At 42.4% G+C, this 22,544-nt stretch overlaps 1 protein-coding gene across 1 annotated transcript in view; it reads right to left on the bottom strand.

The window, feature by feature from the left end:
* Nucleotides 1-11,151: 11,151 nt before the first annotated feature.
* The window catches only part of DNAJC13 (DnaJ heat shock protein family (Hsp40) member C13), a 270,970-nt gene continuing 259,577 nt past the window's right edge, over nt 11,152-22,544 (bottom strand). Inside the window, exon 57 of the mRNA XM_077491519.1 lies at nt 11,152-12,026. Coding sequence (XP_077347645.1) covers nt 11,929-12,026 — 98 coding nt within the window. The 3' untranslated portion in view covers nt 11,152-11,928. The remainder of the gene's footprint in view (nt 12,027-22,544) is intronic.

Raw genomic sequence — 22,544 nt, 5'->3', positions numbered from 1 at the left:
TTTTGAAAAAAAATGATATTTTCTACTTTTTGTTATTCGAAAAATCCAATAAACTCAATTTTAGTCATACATTTAGGCCAAAATGTATTCAGCCACATGTCTTTGGTAAAAAAAAAGTCAATAATTGTATATTTATTGGTTTGCGCAAAAGTTGTCACATCTACAAACTAAGGTACGTTTTCTGGAATTTACGCAGCTTTTAGTTTACGACTGCCTATCTCATTTCTTGAGGTGCTAAAATGGCAGGGCAGTACAAAACCCCCCCAAATGACCCCATTTTGGAAAGTAGACACCCTAAGGAAATTGATAAGTGGCATGTTGAGCCCATTGAATATTTTATTTTTTTGCCTCAAGCGATTGAATAATGACAAAAAAAAATTATTTTTTTTTTTTACACAAAGTTGTCACTAAATGATATATTGCTCACACATGCTATGGGCATATGTGAAATGACACCCCAAAATAAATTCTGCTGCTTCTCCTGAGTACGGGGATACCACATATGTGGGACTTTTTGGGAGCCTAGCCGCGTACGGGCCCCCGAAAACCAAGCACCGCCTTCAGGCTTTCTAAGGGCGTAAATTTTTGATTTCACTTCTCACTACCTATTACAGTTTTGAAGGCCATAAAATGCCAAGATGGCACAAAACCCCCACAAATGACCCCATTTTAGAAAGTAGACACCCCAAGATATTTGCTGAGAGGCATTTTGAGTCCATGGAATATTTTATATTTTGCCACAAGTTGCGGGAAAATTACAAACTTGAATTTTTTTTTATTTTTTTTTCACAAAGTTGTCACTAAATGATATATTGCTCACACATGCTATGGGCATATGTGAAATGACACCCCAAAATAAATTCTGCTGCTTCTCCTGAGTACGGGGATACCACATATGTGGGACTTTTTGGGAGCCTAGCCGCGTACGGGGCCCCGAAAACCAAGAACCGCCTTCAGGTTTTCTAAGGGCGTAAATATTTGACTTCACTCCTCACTACCTATTACAGTTTTGAAGGCCATAAAATGCCAAGATGGCACAAAACCCCCACAAATGACCCCATTTTAGAAAGTAGACACCCCAAGCTATTTGCTGAGAGGCATGTTGAGTCCATGGAATATTTTATATTTTGCCACAAGTTGCGGGAATATTACAAACTTTTTTTTTTTTTTTTCACAAAGTTGTCACTAAATGATATATTGCTCACGCATGCCATGGGCATATGTGAAATGACACCCCAAAATAAATTCTGCTGCTTCTCCTGAGTACGGGGATACCACATATGTGGGACTTTTTGGGAGCCTAGCCGCGTACGGGGCCCCGAAAACCAAGCACCGCCTTCAGGCTTTCTAAGGGCGTTACAGTTTTGAAGGCCATAAAATGCCAAGATGGCACAAACCCCCCCCAAATGACCCCATTTTGGAAAGTAGACACCCCTAAATTTAGGGGTACACTAGTGAGACTAGGTAATAAATTGCGGGTGCCCTGAAACTATAAAAAAAATAACTAACCAACCAGCGTCACCTGTAACAGTTATATGGTGATCACTGGTGAAAGGGTTAACTAGGGGGCAATCAGGGGGCTTTATGCGGTAGTATATGGGGGTCCCTGGCGCTATAAAAAGCTGCGGCGAACCTAAATACCTACCTGCCTAACTAGCGTCACCTGTGACACTAATACAGTGATCAGAAAAACGATCGTTTATTAGGCTGGGTTCACACTGGAGCGATGCGGGAACGCCACGAATCCGCGGCGGGTTCCCGCATCACATGCCTCCCGGCGGCAGTTCACACTGCCCTATGCGAACTGCTGGGAGTGTCAGTGAAATGTTAATGACACCCCCAGATCAGTTCGCATATCGCAGTGCGATCTGCAAACTCGGATCGCATGGTGTGAACACCCATGCGATCCGATTCTGCTGCGGACCAAAAAAAGGGTCCCGTGCGAGTTTCCGGCGGGTGCGGCGGGTGCGACACGAATTCAGCCATACTATCTGTATGGCTGAACTCGAATCGCACAGAGATCGGATGTGATTTGCACTGCAGTGCGGTGCGAATCACATCCGTTCTCATAAACCGCTGCAATGTGAACCCAGCCTTAGTGACACTGGCGACGGGGGGTGATCACGGGGTTAAACCTTTATTGGGGGGGTTAGGGGGGTACCTTAAAACTAAAGGGGGCTAACCCTAACTGCCCTAACAGTTATTACAGTCACAAATGACACCCGCTGGGTGATCAGGGGGTTAAACCTTTATTAGGTAATAAATGGCGGGTGCCCTGAAACTATAAAAAAATAACTAACCAACCAGCGTCACCTGTAACAGTTATATGGTGATCACTGGTGAAAGGGTTAACTAGGGGGCAATCAGGGGGCTTTATGCGGTAGTATATGGGGGTCCCTGGCGCTATAAAAAGCTGCGGCGAACCTAAATACCTACCTGCCTAACTAGCGTCACCTGTGACACTAATACAGCGATCAGAAAAACTATCGCTTATTAGGCTGGGTTCACACTGGAGCGATGCGGGAACGCCATGAATCCGCGGCGGGTTCCCGCATCGCATGCCTCCCGGCGGCAGTTCACACTGCCCTATGCGAACTGCTGGGAGTGTCAGTGAAATGTTAATGACACCCCCAGATCAGTTTGCATATCGCAGTGCGATCTGCAAACTCGGATCGCATGGTGTGAACACCCATGCGATCCGATTCTGCTGCGGGCCAAAAAAAGGGTCCCGTGCGAATTTGCGGCGGTGCGGCGGGTGCGACACGAATTCAGCCATACTATCTGTATGGCTGAACTCGAATCGCACAGAGATCGGATGTGATTTGCACTGCAGTGCGGTGCGAATCACATTCGTTCTCATAAACCGCTGCAATGTGAACCCAGCCTTAGTGACACTGGCGACGGGGGGTGATCACAGGGTTAAACCTTTATTGGGGGGGTTAGGGGGGCACATTAGAACTAAAGGGGGCTAACCCTAACTGCCCTAACAGTTACTACAGTCACAAATGACACCAATGCAAAAAAAAAAAAAAAAAAGCAATTGGTGTCACTGTGACTGGGGGGGCAGGGGTAATTGGGGGGTGATCGGGGGGTAAAGGGGGGGTGTGAGTGTGCCTGGCATGTTCTACTGTGGGGTGTGTTGGTGCAACTCACCGAACCTCTCTCCTCGGTGCCGGAACGCAAACTACCGACACGGAGGAGAGAATACATCACTTCCTCTCCTGTGTTTACATTACAGGAGAGGAAGTGATGTCACCGGACATTTTCATTCGCCGGGAGCGATCGCGAGGGGGTGGCCATGAATGAATGGCCGTCCCCTCGTCCGGGATCGCTCCCGAACGAATACCGACCGCCGCAGGCACCGGGCGGGGGCCCGATCGGGCCCCCGACCGGCGGGCAGGCAAGGACGTACATGTAAGCCCTTATGCCTGCCCGTGCCATTCTGCCGACGTACATCGGCGTGCGGCGGTCGGCAAGTGGTTAAAAAAATTCCAAAAAAAAAAACCCTGCGAGTCAAAGGCATAATGAGCTAGTATGCATAGCCGATTGCCACAACACATTCCACATGTGTGGAGATGATTTCAAACGTGGTGTTCTGAAGAAAAAAAAAAAAGTGAACATTTTTTGAAAACTGAAAAAAACATGATGAATGATTGGGATGCAAAAGAAAAAAAAATATATAATATTGAATAAATGTGTGTGTGTGTGTGTGTATATATATATATATATATATATACATACATACACACACACACACACACACACAGTATCTCACAAAAGTGAGTACACCTCTCACATTTTTGTAAATATTTTATTATCTTTTCATGTGACAACACTGAAGAAATGACACTGATACAATGTAAAGTAGTGAGTGTACAGCTTGTATAACAGTGTGAATTTGCTGCCCCCTCAAAATAACAACACTCAGCCATTAATGTCCAAACCACTGGAAACAAAAGTGAGTACACCCCTAAGTAAAAATTTCCAAATTGGGCCCAAAGTGTTAATATTTTGTGTGGCCCCCCATTTTTTTTTTCCAGCACTGCCTTAACCCTCTTGGACAGGGAGTTCACCAGAGCTTCACAGGATGCCACTGGAGTCCTCTTCCACTCCTCCACGACGACATCACAGAGCTGGTGGATGTTAGAAACCCTGCGCTCCTCCACCTTCCATTTAAGGATACCCCACAGAGGCTCAATAGGGTTTAGGTCTGGAGTAGGGATGAGCCGAACACCCCCCTGTTCGGTTCGCACCAGAACCTGCGAACAGACCTAAACTTCGTGTGAACTTTAGAACCCTATTAAAGTCTATGGGACTCGAACGTTCACAATCTAAAGTGCTCATTTTAAAGGGTAATATGAAAGTTACTGTCCTAAAAAGTGTTTGGGGACCTGGGTCCTGCCCCAGGGGACATGGATCAATGCAAAAAAAAGTTTTAAAAACGGCCGTTTTTTCAGGAGCAGTGATTTTAATACTCATTGAGTGTTCTCTGTATTACGGAGACCCGACAATTTAGCCGCAAGTGATTTTAAAAGACTTTTTTTCCTGCACAAATGACACTTTGTGCAGGGACAGTTCTAAGCACCAGAAACATGCGCCCCTTCACAGGCATACTATAGATACCCCCCAGCTACGAAATTTAAAGGAATATTACACTTTTATTGTTTCACTTTAATCATTATTAAAATCACTGCTCCTGAAAAAACGGCCGTTTTTAAAACTTTTTTTTGCATTGATCCATGTCCCCTGGGGCAGGACCCAGGTCCCCAAACACTTTTTAGGACAGTAACCTGCATATTACCCTTTAAAATGAGCACTTTAGATTTCTCCCATAGACTTGTATAGGGCTTTTCGAATTTGCTGCGAACAGCCCAAATTGTTCACTGTTCGCTGAACAGGCGAACAGGCAATGTTCGAGTAGAACATGAGTTCGACTCGAACTCGAAGCTCATCCCTAGTCTGGAGACATGCTTGACCAGTCCATCACCTTTAGCAAGGCAGTGGTTGTCTTAGAGGTTTGGGGTCATTATCATGTTTAACCCCTTCCCGCCGAGCGTACGCAGATCTGCGTACTCGGCTTTGGGGGGTTATACCGGCATGATGCCCGTACCTGCAGGCATCATCCCGGTACATTTTTTTTCAGCGGGCCATTGGCTATCCAGCCATAACAACCGAAGCAGCTAAAAGCCGCTCGGCTGTTATGCCGGAGGAGCGGGAGGGGACGTCCCCCCCTCTCGCTGCTGTTACCAGTGCTCCCGCTCGATCGGGAGCACCGATTCAAGATCCGGCGCCTCCGGCTGCTGGGGGGGAACTGGAACAAAGCCGTAATTGGCTTTGTTCCAGTATCCTAATCGTAAACATGGAAGCGACGTCATGACGTCACTTCCCGTTTACTCGGCTGCCAATGGCGCCGGTTTTAAAAAAAATATACGGTATTCAGAATCGCCGTTTTCGGCGATCTGAATACATTGAAGTGTAAAGGAGGGGTGGGGGGTCTTTTAGACCCCCGATCCCTCCATAAAGAATACCTGTCACCACATATTACTGTCACAAGGGATGTTTACATTCCTTGTGACAGCAATAAAAGCGATCAAATTTTTATTTATTTTTTTAAAACAATTTAGTCATTTTAATATAAATAAAAAAAATAAAAAATTTTGAAAGCGCCCGTCGTCCCCGCGAAGCAAAGAAAACGCATACGGAAGTCGCGCCCGCATATGTAAACGGTGTTCAAATCACACATGTGAGGTATCGCCGCGATAGTCAGAGTGAGAGCAATAATTCTAGCACTAGACCTCCTCTGGAACGCTAACCTGGTAACTGTAAAAAAAAAATTAAAGCGTCGCCTATTGAGATTTTTAGGTACCGTACTTTGTCGCCAATCCACGAGTGCGTGCAATTATAAAGTGTGACATGTTTGGTATCTATTTACTCAGCGTAACATCATCTTTCACATTATGCATCACATTTTTTTAATTCATGAAAGTGTCCCTTTTCCAAAAAAGTTGCGTTTAAAACACCGTTGCGCAAATACCGTGTTACATAAAATATTGCAAAAATCGCAGTTTTATTCTCAAGAGTCTCTGCTAAAAATATATATATGTTTGGGGGTTCCAAGTATTTTTCGAGGAAAAAATAGGATTTTAACTTGTAAACACCAAATGCCAAAAATAGGCTTAGTCATGAAAGGGTTAAATACTGCCCTGCGGTCCAGTCTCCGAAGGAAGGGGATCATGCTCTGCTTCAGTATGTCAGTAAATGTTGGCATTCATGGTTCTCTCAATGAACTGATCCGGGAAAAATCCGATTGCCTCTCGGGGTATCAGGAAGACATTTTCCCCCTGCTTTAGCAAATTGGATCATGCTCTGCTGGGGTTTTTTTTTGCCTTCCTCTGGATCAACTGTGGGTATAGAATTGGGTATATGGGATTGTATGATATTATTATTTTATTTTTTTTTGTGGTTGAACTGGATGGACTTGTATCTTTTTTCAACCTGACTATGTAACTATGAACTGTAGCTCCCAAATGCCTGTGTAGTGTCATATGTTGCTCCCCATTGTAGAATGCTCCGGAAGTGACGTTGCGGCCAGAAAATTCACACTGCACATGCACGATGCGTTACAAACACTTGCACCATGCGTTTCAAAGGATTTGCAACAATGTAGACCAGTGAAACTTGTCATATAATGTCACGGAAGTGAGGGGAGGTAATCCCCTTCCTGAGCCACGGTTACCTGCTCTCTCTCCGCTCTGTCTAAAGTTAACATCACGAATACCTCCCCTTACTTCCGTGACATTATCTGACGCTTTCACTGAATGGCATTGTCGCAAATCCTCTGGAACGCATGGAGCAAGTGCTTTGAACGCATTGCGCATGCGCAGTGTGAAATTTCTGTCTGCAACGTCACTTCCGGAGCATTCTACGATGGGAAGCAAAATATGACACTACACCGGCAACACTCATGCAGCCCCAGACCATGACACTCCCACCACCACGCTTGACTAGACAGGGCAGGTCTTTATACTCCTCACCTGGTTGCTGCCACACACGCTTGACACCATCTGAACCAAATACGTTTATCTTGGTCTCATCAGACCACAGGACATGGTTCCAGTAATCCATGTCTTTAGTCTGTTTGTCTTCAGCAAACTTTTTGCGGGCTTTTTTGTGCATCATCTTTAGAACAGGCTTCCTTCTGGAATGTGTGAAAATATAATACCCAATGTGCATATATAAAGAATATAAAATTATACATATAAAGTGCAATATGCTGTAAATTAATAATACAAAAATCGAAACAATTTATGCCATAGACCAGTGATGGCGAACTTTAGCACTCCAGATGTTTTGGAACTACATTTCCCATGATCCTCTTGCACTCTGCAGTGTAGTTGAGCATCATGGGAAATGTAGTTCCAAAACATCTGGAGCGCCAAGGTTCGCCATCACTGCCATAGACTGATAATAAAGTGTAATATGCTCATTATTCCACACTGTGTCCTTATGGATTCCAATTAGTAGTGCAACAAACAGTACATTTTGTGATTTGCAATATCAATATAATTGAAAGTAATAGCTTTACATTAATCCACCTCTGCATATACAGATATCCTCGTGTCACCGCCACCAGTTGTGCCCTCACCTTATAGGATTAATATCTGCACCTTAGATCACAAACAATCCTCTGATAAGCTTATTTGAATTTTTCTCCTTCTTACAGCTCAGGTGTGTCACATCACAGGGTGTGCTCCTTCCTTATTGTTCACCATTGATCTCCACTCACATCGCCCGCATGCAGCGTAACAAAGCGTGCAATAGTGCTTTACTGGTCTAAAGGGATTTATTTGTATAAAACAAGTATCACTCACATTTTCCAGATTAAAACCAAGCCTTAACGTGCATATCCAAAAGTGCTGGGACAAAGGTATCACCTCAAAACCAGCTCTGCAGCCCCAGTAATCAGTGCTCCCCCTTGCTTTACACCGACTCTCTTCCTTGGTTCCTCACAAGTCAACCCGTCCTACTAGTTTCATCACTCCTCATGACTTCCTCTGGGTTGACAGCCATACAGACCAATTTGATGCAGTGTGTGGCGTATGATCTGAGCACCAACAGGCTGACCCCCCCCCTTCAACCTCTGCAGCAATGCTGGCAGCACTCATACATCTATTTGCCAGAGACATCCTCTGGATATGACACCGGGCATGTGCACTCAACTTCTTTGGTCGATCATGGCGAGGCCTGTTCTAAGTGGAACCTGTGCTATTAAATCCCTGTATGGTCCTGGCCACCATGCTGCAGTTTCAGGGTCTTGGCAATCTTCTAATTGCCTAGGACATGATGGCAAACTTTGGTGTCACAAATGTTTTGAAACTACATTTCCCATGAGGCTCATGCACTCTGCAGTTTACTTGAGCATCATGGGAAATGTAGTTCCAAAACATCTGTGGTGCAAAAGTTCGCCATCACTGGCCTAGGACATCTTTATGTAGAGAAAAAAAATTCTTTATCAGATCCTCAGAGTTCTTTGCCATGAGGTGCCATGTTGCCACCATCCAGTGACCATTATTATACACGAGTTATATAGCGCCAACAGTTTACGCAGTGCTTTACAATGTAGAGAGGGGACAACACAATTACAGTACAGTTCAATACAGAAGGGACAGGAGGGCCCTGCTTGGAGAGCTTACATTGTGAGAACACCAAATTTTACACACCTGAGACCTTGTAATACTAATGAGTCACATGACACCAGGGAGGGAAAATGGCTAATTGGGCCCAATTTGGACATCTTCACTTAGGAGTGTACTTACTTTTGTTGCCAGTGGTTTAGAGGTGGTTTATTTTGAGGGGCAGCAAATTTACACTTACTACTTTACATTTTAGCAAACTGTCATTTTTTTTTTCAGGGTTGTCACATGAAAGGATAATAAACTATTTACAAAAATGTGAGGTGTGTACTCACTTTTATGCAATACTGTATATAATGTATAAATGGATATATGTTGCATGTGTTGAAAAAAAAAAAGGTCTCGAAGAAGAATATGTAGGCATAACTTACTTTTGTGTATCCAGTGAATAGGCTGTGTTTGCTACCTCCCTGGTATAAAACGCATAGTAAAATGGTATGGTGAGAAGCTCCCCTGCTTATGTAATCCGAGTGTGGGGCAGGACAACGTGATGCACAATGTTGAATGGGAATAGGGGTTGACAAGTGAGATCCACTCCCATCTCCGGCGTGAGATGGACTAAGAGAATACCTGAATCGCAGGGCTTTCCTTCCGTGTCTCTCCAGAGAAATTGGCGCAGGGGGCCCTCCTACACATCTGCGTCATGCTACGCCCTGTTCATGGTATCATTTGAGGTCGCAATGCAGGGACATTTTTAGTCCAGCTCACGCCAGAGATGGGGTGGGCGTGGCTCCACCTTGGAGCCTGCGTCGGTGGTGGATCTCCCTGTCAACCCCTATTCTCATTTGACATTGTGCATCACGTTGGCCGGTGATCCACCCCACACTCGGATTACATAAGCAAGTGAGCTTGATCAAAAGAAAAAAATAACAAAAAAAAGTGCTGCGCTAAAAAATGCCTGTGTGTTTAATACACACGCTATAATATGTCTGTAGTAAACCACATCAAAATATTATGACGACACCACTAACTCAAATAGGTGTAACTCTGTGCTCAATTATATTATATATATATATATATATATATAATATATTATATGTGAACTACAAATTGATTAGTATCTTTGTTTATCCTTATATCCACACTCTATTGCCTATAGAAAGTCACATGCATATAGTGCCACAACTAATTATTACAGTGACTCTGTGCAACTAAATAAAATATATACATTAATACTCAAATATCAACATCTGTCATAAAATAAATCCAATATACATGTGCTCAAAATATTTACAAACATGTTCCCATGCACTGTGCTATGTGCAAAGTGCTATTTTGCTTGATTCACAAACTGCTATGCATTATATATACAGTTCATTTACAATTCAAAACATCCAAAGCAACTGGTGATGGAAAAACGTGTCCCTGTGTCCACTCTGCTGCTCCCCCCTTCAGTATATGCGCTTTATGTCTACTGACTAGATGATTAAGTTGATTAGTCTACCAAATATGTGATATTTTGAACTCCATGTGTAAGTATGTCTATATAAACATTGTAGATCGTTTGCATTCAGCTGGAAGTTCTCAGCCCATTCCTTTTCCCTGAAGAAGACCCCTACCTCACATGTTGAAACGCGTTGGATTTCATCTGTCTCCTTGACAGTTGGTTTGGGCCTCTTCCATTTATCAATTTGTGGACTGTTTCTGTTTATCATGCGTTTCAGTTTTATTCATGTTGTATGAGGTTATTTACTTTTTGTAATAAATGTGTACTGTTTTATATACGATTTTCATTTTTTTTGAGTGTTCACAGTGCGCCAAAGTCCCACTCTTGATATATACCTCTATATATTCAGAGTTTATCGAGTACTACATAATTATCAATGTGTATCTTCCCTTGTTTTTATAGCAGCTCTGTTGCATATGGTGTACCAATGTTATGACCACAATATCTATTTCATTATTAAATTCATCAATGTATTTGCATTTGATTAATAAAACATTTATATACAAATGATCTATGCAATATCTGTATTAGTGAAGTTCCTCATTCAAAGTCCCACTAATTTCCTTTTCTGTTCTTTATGTATCGTAGTTTGTCTCCATTCCACGGATGTGTGCAATTTTAAAGTGTGACATGTTGGTTATCTATTTACTCAGCGTAACATTTTTTTTTTTTACCAAAAAATTGGGTAATATATCGTGTTTGTATGCACTAAAATTCATTAAATTGTATATTTTTTCTGAAAATTTGCAATAATTCTCTAGGCCCTCTGCTTACAAAAAATATTTAATGTTTGAGGATTCTAAGTACCGGTAGTTTTCAAGCAAAAAAAAAAAAAAATTTATATGTCAGAATTAGCCGGACTGGAGGTGGTTTGGAGGCCTCATGAGATTCCATTGCATCTGACACTCAAAATACTTTTAGACAACTTTTATACAAACCGATAAATAAAACCAGCTTGTTAGAAATAAAAGGTTAGAAAATGTTGCAGCATTTGACAGAAATTACATTAAGAAGGTTGTCAATTCCCTTTATTTTCTTAAAATTTTATGTACACGAATGTATGATCTGTATAATGTACATTCATAGAAAGCTGTATATACTGGATAATAATGTAGGAATCATGTCACTATTACACTAGGTTCTTACATAACAGGCTGACATTTTCATATTCACTTTATTATTTGGTAAAGCTATGCTGTACACGGGAATATCCTCTTCTCTCCATTCTGGAGAGGATAGTGTTAATAAACAGTAAAAGGACACAAATAATGAACACTGTCAGAAACTGGTACTGGTTCAGTGAGCCCAACCACAACAAACATGGCAGAAAACGGAAACAGAATGCCCTTCAGACTTTCCTTCCTTCTAACCCACAGCTTTGCTAATTCGTGGAATATAAAACTTAGAACAGAGGGAGATTATTATTTTGATTCACAGTCTTGTAAACAAATGAAAAAGGAACAAAATGTGCTTGGATACAAAAAAAAGGAGACAACAAAAAGTTTGTGTAACCAGACAGCTGATCACAGAGTGCTTTCAAAATTTATAATACATAGTGATGCTAGGTCAGAATCACACATCCCAGATGTATTTAGTTCATTATCCCTAAATAAAAATATATTTATTACAAAAAGGAATAACAATTTTCTTTGTAAAACAAGGAAGGCAGAAAATAAAGTCCTTTCAATCAACCCTGGGGGAAGAGGGAAAGACTTGTGGCGCTATCCCTCGTGCAACAATTAGCGATTAGGTCTATTTGCATCCTCATTGGTTTAAAGTCTTCGCGGTCTATCCCAGATCTCCTGCTTCATGGTCCACTGGTGGTGGCTTGTTGGGCATAACAATTGATGAAGACCCTGCAGTAAGGTAGCCAGCAATGCCAGGTCCTAAGACAACCAAAAAAAGTATTTTGTTTTTTAGAATTTATTAACTGTACACAAATATTTTAACATTTACTTTGTTTTATTAATACTTTTGTTATCATGCCCTTATAGCAAGTGCATGTGTTTGTTAACTTACCAATAACTTTGCACGCCTTCATTTTTTAAAACCTAGAAGGCTCTTATTTCACATTTTTTATTACAAAAATTGTACAAATACACAAACAAAAAAAAAAAGGTAAAAAGATTATATGGACAGTTACACTATAGCTACCATTGCAGATGAACACTGCAGCTTCAATGACGGCTCTGGCCTACATCTCACCGTGCCAGAGCCGACACAGTTGTCGCACGATCCGGAGCTTTACTGTAGCTCAAGATAACACACGGAGCATTAGGTCATCGTACCTCAGTTTATCACTCTTCAGGCTCAGCCTTCCGGGCATGACCATACAGGCTATTAACATTTTCTGTCCTCCTTCATTTGGTTATTGATGGCTTGTATACAATATCTATCTGGGCTGTTTAATTATGCATCATATGTGTAACCAAGAAAAAGAAGAGTCTATGTCTTTTTCTGGTGCTGAACATAGCTTCGAATAGCACCTCTATGCCGACGACACTCAGATCTATCTCTTCACTCCTCAACTCACCCCCTCGATCTCCTCACGGATCACAAACTTACTGAATGACATATCGGTATGGATGTCACACCACTTTCTCAAACTGAGCTTGTTATATTTCCTCCTTCCCAGTCCCCTCCCCATGACTTTACCATTAACCTCCCTGGCGGTATGATTCAGTCTGGAATTAGGTGCTGAAAGCGGTACAATTATTTTGCATGGAAATCTGGCTTTTATTTTGTAGTCTTGTAATTCTTTAGGAATAACTCTTAAATCTCTTCAAACCAGAGTCTAGCAGACATCCCGGGTATGATAAAGTTTATAATATAATAAAGAATAATAAAAATTATTCAATAATGTAATCAAATCCTAAAACACTGAAAAAGGTACACTTTTTGGTTGCTATGGACAATCTCTGAATTCCAGGCAGAAAAAAACAGTATTTATAATATAAAAGTGCATGCAGGGCAATACCTCCGTAACATCTCCAGAATTCGCCCCTTCCTAACCTATGACACCACAAAGCAAACTGTTCACTATTAATCACTAATTATTCAGTTATCTCCTGCCTTGACTACTGCAACTCCCCCTCCTCACTGGCCTAGCTTTACACAGGCTACCCCACTTCAGTCTATTATGAACCCTGCTGCTTGACTCATACACCTCACTAACCGAGCCGTGACTGCTGCCCCTTTCTGCCAATCCCTTCACTGGCTTCCCCTACCCCACCGTATAAAATTCAAAATACCAACCACAACATACAATGTCATCCACAACATTGCTGCCAGCTACATCATGAACCTTATCTGCAGATATCGCCCAAATCGTCCTCTCTGCTCCTCCCAGGAACTCTTGCTCTCTAGTTCCCTTGTTACCTCCTCCTATGCTCACCTTCAGGCCTTCACTAGAGCCTCTCCAATCCTCTGGAACTCCCTGCCTCAGTATGTCTGATCAGCTATCTTTAGGAGATCCCTGAAAACAAATTTATTCAGGGAAGCCTATCCCACACCCACCTGAAAACTGTACCTGAGCCACCCCCATCAAATCGTCACCCGCAGTGATTACCTTTTGTACCACCTCCCCTTCCATTATAATGTAAGCTCCACAAGCAGGGCCCTCCTGTCCCTTCTGTATTGAAATTGTGCTGTCCACCCTTTACATTGAAATACGCTGCGCAAACTGTTTAGCGCTATATAAATTGTGAATAATATATAGAATACTTTTAAAATTGATTGCTTATTTAAAGCTGAATTCAAACTTTCTTTTCACTAGACGTTAATGGAATGATCAATCCCAGCAAAGATCATACTTCTGTATGACATTGTTCTGTTGTCTACAGATCCCCCAATTTCTGGGCTTAGTTGTGGCTTTGTACCATGTGATACTTTGCATATCCGGCTGATAGAATCTGTTCCTTTCACAGCCACTTCCTGCAGTAACTAGAATCTGTAACACTTCCCTCTGTAGTCTTTCAGTCTCTGCAAATGATCTAATTTCCTTCACAGCTCTGATGGTGGGTGGGATTGAATACATTTTAATTAGCATTCAATCCCACCCAGTCACACCTACAGGATGAGTCCAAACCTCACAGATCACAGCAATATTCAAGAAGGAACCTTCATACACAGCTTGTTCTGATAGCTCGCTGTGCTGCTGCTGGACAGGATTGAATAGATCACAATTAGAATTCAATCCTGCCCAGTTAAATATGCCGAACATCAAATCCCAGAACTGGTACAAGTGACTCCAATAGCCCACCCCAAGCTACAAAGGATCATGGGACATGTAGTATCAGGACTGGAAACAGGAAGTCAGAGAACTTTGAAATTCAGCAAGGAGAAGGAGTGACATCACTGACACAGAAACCTGCTTTCTACACCTAAAGTAGATAAGAGCCACACAGACTGACATTGGGTTTGTGATTTATTTACACACACAATGCATTGGTTTTGGAAAGCAAAAGCCGGAATTCTTCTTTAAATATAGTTCTCAATATAATACATCTTTAAAAAAAACAAAGAGAAAAGTTTAGGTGAATATACTTAAAAGTTAAAGCATATGGCCATGAGAAACACCATGTCCCACCCAATGTTAACACATCTCCCTAGGAAGATAACATGCAAAACTCAGAGCTGTGTCCTCGCCCTTTCAAAACTGTTCATCATTATGCAATGTGAATATATGAATGTATTCTTATTTATCTTTGCTTTAAAGGTGTATTATGTTGAGAACGACACTATATTGTCAACAGTATTGGGACGCCTGCCTTTACACGCACATGAAATTACATGAGAAATACAGTTATGAATAGTATGCACACCGCATCCCCGATGATCAACATTTTCTAGTTTATTTTAATGGCATCCCAGTCTTAGTCCATAGGGATCAGTATTGAGTTGGTCCACCCTTTGCAGCTATAATAGATTCATCTCTTCTGGGAAGCTTGTCCACAAGGTTTAGGAGTGTGTCCAGAAGAGTTGAAGCTGTTATAGCTGCAAAGGGTGATCCAACTCAATATTGAACCCTACGCACTAAGACTGAGATGCTATTAAAATAAATCAGAAAAAGTTGATCATCAGGGATGTGGTGCACATACTATTTATCACCACACTTATGTAATTCTGCATCGTAATTGTCTGCACGTCCTCACTGCTCCTTCCACCACTGCAGAAGGCAACATTACTCCCTTGATTCCCACTACCTGGAATCTCAGACTGGTTCTCCATGCATTCTTGTTCCAAGTCAAAGAACTGACATTTACCACTTTACGACCACAGAGTTTTACTGCTACAGGTCGGCCACTGTGCGCCGAATCGCGTATTATATGCGTGATCCTGCACTTCTGGGTAGCAGGCGCAAATGTACGCCGCCAAGGGCTCACTCCCGCTGTGATTATGCCTATATAAACAAGGCAGATTGCGGTTTTGTCGGTAGGGAAGGCATGGATCCTGTGTTCCTGCAAATCAGGGACAAGGAACTATGTCTTCCCTTAGTAAAAGCACCTCCCAGTCAGCGTCATTAGTACAGTGACAGTGCATATTTTTAACATTCATCACTGTATTAGTGTCACTGGTTCCCAAAAAAGTGTCAGTGTTCGATTTTTCTGCTGCAATATTGCAGTCCCGCTATTGCCAGTTAAAAAAAAAAAAAAAAAGGGGATCCAAAAATATACCCCATAGTTCATAAACGCTATAACTTTTGTGCAAAACAATCAATAGATGCTTACTGGGATTTTTTTTTATACCAAAAATATGAAGCAGAATACATATTGTAAAGTAAAACAAATTGCAGCTCTAATTAATAAGTAATAATATAGTACTTAATAATAAAGTAATGTCCGGTATGAAATGTTGAAACAGTCCAAAGTCTGTATAAACATGAAGTAGTCTGTGTAGTAATGGTAGAAATGGCCACTCTCCAGAAATCAGAAACTACTTGCACGTGAATCACATTCAAAATGCTGAAGTGGCTCTTTTTTGATGAAGTATATATATGCACTTGTCCTCATTTCCTCCATAAAGTAAGATATAAAAGAAAAAAACTCATAGTAGTTTATGAAACAGCATCAATGTGAAGGGACACCAATGGTGATGACAAACCTACAGACTCTGTGCCACACTCCAGCTTCCCCAGATGCAATGCAAACTCACCAGACCACAAGTGATAACATGCCAAAAGATCATTCAGTGTGCCCAATCAAGGATATCCAAATCATAGTTTCATAGTAGGTAAGGTTGAATAAAACAATAGTCCATCCAGTTCAATCTGTGTAGGTGCATGTGTGTCAATGCCTATATTTATTTCCCATATCCCTGTATGTTGTGTTCTTTAAGATGCACATCCAAGAGTTATTTTACCCAAGAACAAACTGCATGGTCCACACATGCAGACCTCAGCTTGGAGATTAAGCATTTATGGGGAACTGTGCAAAATTGTTTTGCAAAATCCAGGTACTCCAAATCCACAGGCTTTCCCCTATCTAGATGGCAGCTCACTTCCTCATTAAATGTCAACAGGTCATTCTTGCCAGACCATTCGTAAACCCATGCTGATAACTACTTATGATATTTTTTTCTTAACAATTGATGTTAGGCTGACTGGCCTTTAGTTTCCAGGGCTTAGTCCTTTTTTGAATATTGGTACCACATTGGCTTTTCTCCAATCAGCTGGTACAAATCCTGTCAGTATGCGGTCTACAAAGATTAGGAACAATGATCTGGCTATAACCAGAGTTCTCTGAGGACTCTTGGGTGTAAGCCATCTGGTCCTGGTGATTTATTTGTACAGTGGAACCTTGGATTATGAGTATAATCTGTTCCAGGAGAATGCTTGTAATCCAAAGCACTCGCATATCAAAGCGAGTTTTCCCATAGAAGTCAACGGAAACAAACACAATTCCTTCCACATTGACTTCTATTGCATGCAATAACGCATGTGGCCAGAGGTTATGCGGGCACCAGAGAGCCTCAGAAATACTCGGGGACAGCTCGGCTGAACTCGGAAACCCTTGGAAACACCCCGGAATGGAGTATTTCCGAACGGCTCTGGACCATTCCGTGTGTCACCGGCGACCTCACACCTCTGGCCAAATGCAGTGCTGCACAACCCATTAGCTTAAATCCTGCTCATTTTGCGAGACAACACTTGCAAACCGAGTTGGGTTTTAAGAAAAAAAAAAAAGTTGCTAGTCTTTAAAAACGCTTGTTAACTGCTTTACTCGTTAGCCACACAGGTATGTCCTATGATGCGTCAGTAACAGTATTGTCGTGGTTGGTATACCCCTCCTTTTCCTGCATAAAGACTGAGGAGAAGAAGGCATTTCGTACAGTTGCCTTCTCTGTGTCATCCGTAACCATCCTCGTCTTATGTAGGCAATGTGCTCTGATCTTGCCCTTTTACTATTAATGTATCTAAAGAATGTCTGCATTGTTTTTACTCTCCTCTGCTATGTGTCTCTCAATCTTTTTTGGCCACCCCAATTGTGTTCTTACACTTTTTATTGCATTCCTTGTAGTGTTGGAATGCTGATGGGGATGTCCCCTCCTCCTCCTCCTCCGGGATAACAGCCGAGCGGCTTGTAGCTGCATCGGTTGTTATCTCTGAAGAGCCAACCGCCCGCTCTAAAAAAACGGTACCGGGGTGATGCATGCAGCTGCATTCATCATCCTGGTATAACCCCTTAAACCCGAGGCCGCATATGTGCGTATGGTCATATGTGCTCAGCATCATATCCACAAGATGTCTTTGCGAAATAGACATATGAGTGATGCCAACATTGCTGCAAAGGTTGAAGGGGTGGGGGGTCAGCCTATCAGTGCTCAGACCATATGACGCACACTGCATGAAATTGGTCTGCATAGCTGTCGTCCCAGAAGGAAGCCTCTTCTAAAGATAATGTGCAAGAAAGCCAGCAGTTTGCTGAAGACAAGCAGACTTGGATTGGATTACTGGAACCATGTTCTGTAGTCTGATGAGCCCAAGATAAAAACTTATTTGGTTTAGATGGTGTCAAGCGTGTGTGGTGGCAACCAGGCTAGGGGTACAAAGACAAGTGTGTTTTGCCTACAGTCAAGCATTGTGGTGACAGTGTCATGGTCTGGGGCTGCATGAGTGCTGTCAGCACTGGGGAGCTACAGTTCATTTAGGGAACCATGAATGCCAACATGTACTGTGACATACAGAAGCAGAGCATGATCCCCCCTCCCTTCGGAGACTGGGCCGCAGGGCAGTATTCCAACATAACGACCCAAAACACACCTATAAGACCTCCACTGCCTTGCTAAAGAAGCTGAGGGTAAAGGTGTTGGACTGGCCAAGCATATCTGCAGACCTAAACCCTATTGCGCATTTGTGGGGCATCCTCAAATGAAAGGTGAAGGAGCGCAAGGTCTCCAACATCCACCAGCTCTGGGATGTCGTCATGGAGGAGTGGAAGAGGACTCCAGTGGCAGCCTGTGAAGCTCTGGTGAACTCCATGGCCAAGAGGATTAAGACAGTGGTGGAAAATAATGGTGGCCACACAAAAGATTGACACTTTGGGCCCTATTTGGACATTTTCACTTAGGGGTGTACTCACTTTTGTTGCCAGTGGTTTAGACATTATTGGCTGTGTGTTGTTATTTTGAGGGGACAGCAAATTTACACTATTATACAAGCTGTGCACTCGCTACTTTCTAGCAAAGTGTCTTTTCTTCAGTGTTGTCACATGAAAAGATATAATAAAATATTTACAAAAACGTGAGGAGTGTACTCACTTTTGTGAGATATTGCATCTAGGATTTGGTCCCAATTGATGTCATGTAGTAACGTTCGCAGTTCAGTAAATTTCAGACAAGCCCAATTTTTCTGTTCTTGTGCTACCCTCGTGCCTCATTTTTCTATGTTTTACATTAAATGTGATCATCCTATGATCACTAGATCCCAAGTTGTCCTGTATTTCCACATCTGAGATCAGACTTGGATCGTTCGTAATGAATAAATCTAGCAGGGCGTTCTTTATTGTTGGGGATTCCACCAATTGGGACATTAAATTGGCCTGTAAGACATTCATGAAATGACGGAGCTTTAATGAGTGCGCTGTCCCCTCTGCCCAGTCAATATCGGAATAACCAAAGCCACCCCCATTACAGCAACATTTCCCTGTCTTGCTGCCATTTCTAACTATGATAGTAGGTCCTGCTCCACATCCTTCAGGTTGGGTGGCCTATAACATACCCCCACTATTAATTTCCACTTCTTCTCTTTAAAGTTCTACCCATACTGATTCCACCTCCCCCCGTCCCATTAACAATGTAACTCTGCTCTACCATTCTCGTATTATTTTTTACATATAGACACAACCCTCCCCCTTTTCTTCCTTCCCTGTCTATCCAATACAAGGAATACCCCATATTTGCCAGCCAATCGTGTGAGATGTCATACCAAGTTTCAGTTATCCCCACAAAGTCCTCATGTAATAGAAGATCCAGTTCCTTCATTTTGTTAGCTACGCTCCTAGAATTTCTGTATGCTCCTCTCAGCCTTGTATGGGTGCATATTAACTTCCCCTTAGTTTTCTTTGGGCTTTGTTTTAACTGTTCTTGCATTCACCCCATGATTAGAAGTTTACAGCTTTAATATTCCTGTTGACTCCACTATTGCCCTCCGTCCTTTGCTCACTGCTGGCTATTGCTTCCTCTGACCCCCCCCCCCCCCCCACCCCAAATACCTAGTGTAAAATCCCCTCCAACTTTGTGGCCATCTTTCTTTCCAACAGGGCTGTACCAGCCCCATTGAGGTGCAGCCCGTCCTTACTAAAGAGCCGGTAACCGACTGAGACGTCAGCCCAGTTCTCCAGGAACCCGAATCCCTCTTTGCTTCACCAATTCCCCAGCCACTTGTTCAATTCCCTAAGCTCCTGCTGTCTCTCTGCTGTGGCGTGAGGTATAGGTAGTATTTCAGAGAAAACTACCTTGCAGGTCCTATTCGTCAATATATTCCCTAAGCCCCTGAATTTTTTTTTAGGATTTTCCACCTTCCTCTCACTTTGTCATTGGTGCCGTGTCCTCCACAGCCCCGCCCAATAATCTGTCCACCCGATCTGCGATGTGCCGAACCCAAGCGCCCAGTAAACATACTATTCGGCGACCATGGTCTTTCTGACAGACTGCCCTCTCTGTCCTCCTAGTAATCAAGTCCCCTGCTACTAGGTAGCCTTTCCTGCATCTGTCCCTCTCCTTCCTGGAGCTGTCATTCCCCTGGCAGCAAGAGGAGGGCTCCTGCTCCAGCACTGCCACCCCTAAGCTTATATCCCCCAGCACCATGCAACTTGGCATATTTGTTGAGGTGTACCAGCTCAGGACTGGCCTCCCTAGCGCTCTTCCCCCTACTCCTCCTAGTTGTCACTCGGCTACCTACCTCTGGCTCCATGTCTCCAATCTCTTTTTCACTGGCCCCCAGCAGCACCTGCCGGGTAATGTCCAGGTTGCGGATGCTTCGCAGATGCGAATGCCACCTCATTCTCCAGAACCAGGATCTGGGCTTCTAGAGAAAAAATTGCTCACATCTCGCACAGCAGTATGTGCCCTTGATTGGCTCATCAAGGAACGCATAAATGGAACAGGATGTGCACGGAGTGGCATCACCAAGATAGGTGATAAAAGCATTAAACAAAAGGTGCAAATCGCAATAAAGCCAAACAATGTGATGTCACGCAAGTAGCAACGCCAAACGTGCTTCCAGCCAATGCTCTCTCTCAGAGGCCTCATATTGTCGATTGTGGTAGCATTGGCATGTGAGTGGCTTTATTGCAATTTGCACCTTTGTATCATGCTTTTATCACCTATCTTAATAAAAGGTATTGCACTATGATGCCCTGTTCCATTTGTGTGCTTAGAGCAATTGAATGTCCCCCAACATCTGTTGCCGATATCCTGAACACTGTCAACACTGTGACCAACTTGGATAGCCTTGGGCACATTGAATGATCTTTTGGCATGTTATCACTTATGGTCTGGTGAGTTTGCATTGCATGTGGGCTAGCTGGAGCGTGGCACAGAGTCTGTCGGTTTCTCATCACCACAGGTGTCCCTTCCCTACTCACCCTTCACATTGATGCAGTTTCTTAAACAACTACGCTTTGAGTTTTCTCTGTTATATCTTAATTTATGGAGGAAATGAGGCCTAATATTGTAACAGTGGGTTCCTTCAGAAAAGTCCCTTCAGCATTTTGAATGCGATTCACATGCGAGTCTTTCTGATTTCTGGTGAATTACCATTACTACACGGACTACTTTATATTTATACAGACTTTGTACTGTTTCAAAATTTCATTTTGGAGATTACTTATTAGCACTGCAATTTCTTTTATTTTACTGTTGATTAGAGGGTGTTGTATTTCCTCCGTTTCTAGCAGCTCCATTTTTCAAAAGCGCTGGTTTTCTTTCTTTGTTTTTAGAATATATATTGGCCTAAACTGATGAAAAAATTTGATTTTTTAAATTTTATTTATAGGATAAGTTTTATAGCAGAAAGTAAAAAAATATGGTTTGCTTTTCAAAATTGATGCTCTTTGTTTATAAAAAAACAAAAACAAAAAAACGCAGAGGTGATCACATACCACCAAAAGAAAGCTCTATTTGTGGGAAAAAGGGACAGCAATTTTATTTGGGTACAGCATGCACAATTGTTGAAGTAACACAGTGCAGTATTGCAAAAAAAATGGCCCAGTCATGAAGGGGGGTAAATCTACTGGAGCTGAAGTAGTTAAACATGGCCAGGCAAACAGCATGTACATTAGGTGGTCAGAAATAGCATTCTACATGTACATATTTTATGACAATATTTTGTTTTTCCATTAGACTACATTTCTTTCAGACAAGAGTTCCAGACACTTTTTTTAATTTTTTTAATATAAATACACCTTATTACAGTAAAAGCTGGAATGGAGTTTTAGATAGAATAGGAAAGGTTTGCACATTTTTCATCAGAACATTTATCCCCACTCGATGAATAACCATCTTGCTCTGTTGACAACTCTAAAGGCCCGTACACACGATCGGCCCGTTTGACAACAAACATGCAAATTAGCTGTTTTAAGGCAACATGCGACTGTGTGTACGCTCCATCGGATAAACTTTTTTGGTTTTCATCGGACTTTTGTTGGCTGTGCGAACGGACAAACTTTCCGGCAACAAAAGTCCGATGGAGCAAAGTCTGATCGTGTGTACAGAAAACCATAGGACTTTTGTACAAAGTACAAACACGCATGCTCAGAACCAATGCAAAAGATCAGACAACAATACAGAAGTTGACCAAAAGGTGGTGGTAAAGAGCAGAAAAACCACATAATTTGGTGAAAGTTTCTGAAAAAGTCCTGCTGTGTGTATGCAATACAAGTTCACAGCCGCCACCCTTTGTATAA

The sequence above is a fragment of the Lithobates pipiens genome, unplaced genomic scaffold (genome assembly GCF_037356315.1).
Source record: "Lithobates pipiens isolate NorthernLeopardFrog02 unplaced genomic scaffold, aLitPip1_a1.2 Scaffold_19, whole genome shotgun sequence".
NCBI lineage: Eukaryota > Metazoa > Chordata > Amphibia > Anura > Ranidae > Lithobates > Lithobates pipiens.
The sequence above is the reverse complement of the archived record's forward strand: the minus strand, read 5'-3'. Positions and strand labels throughout refer to the sequence as shown.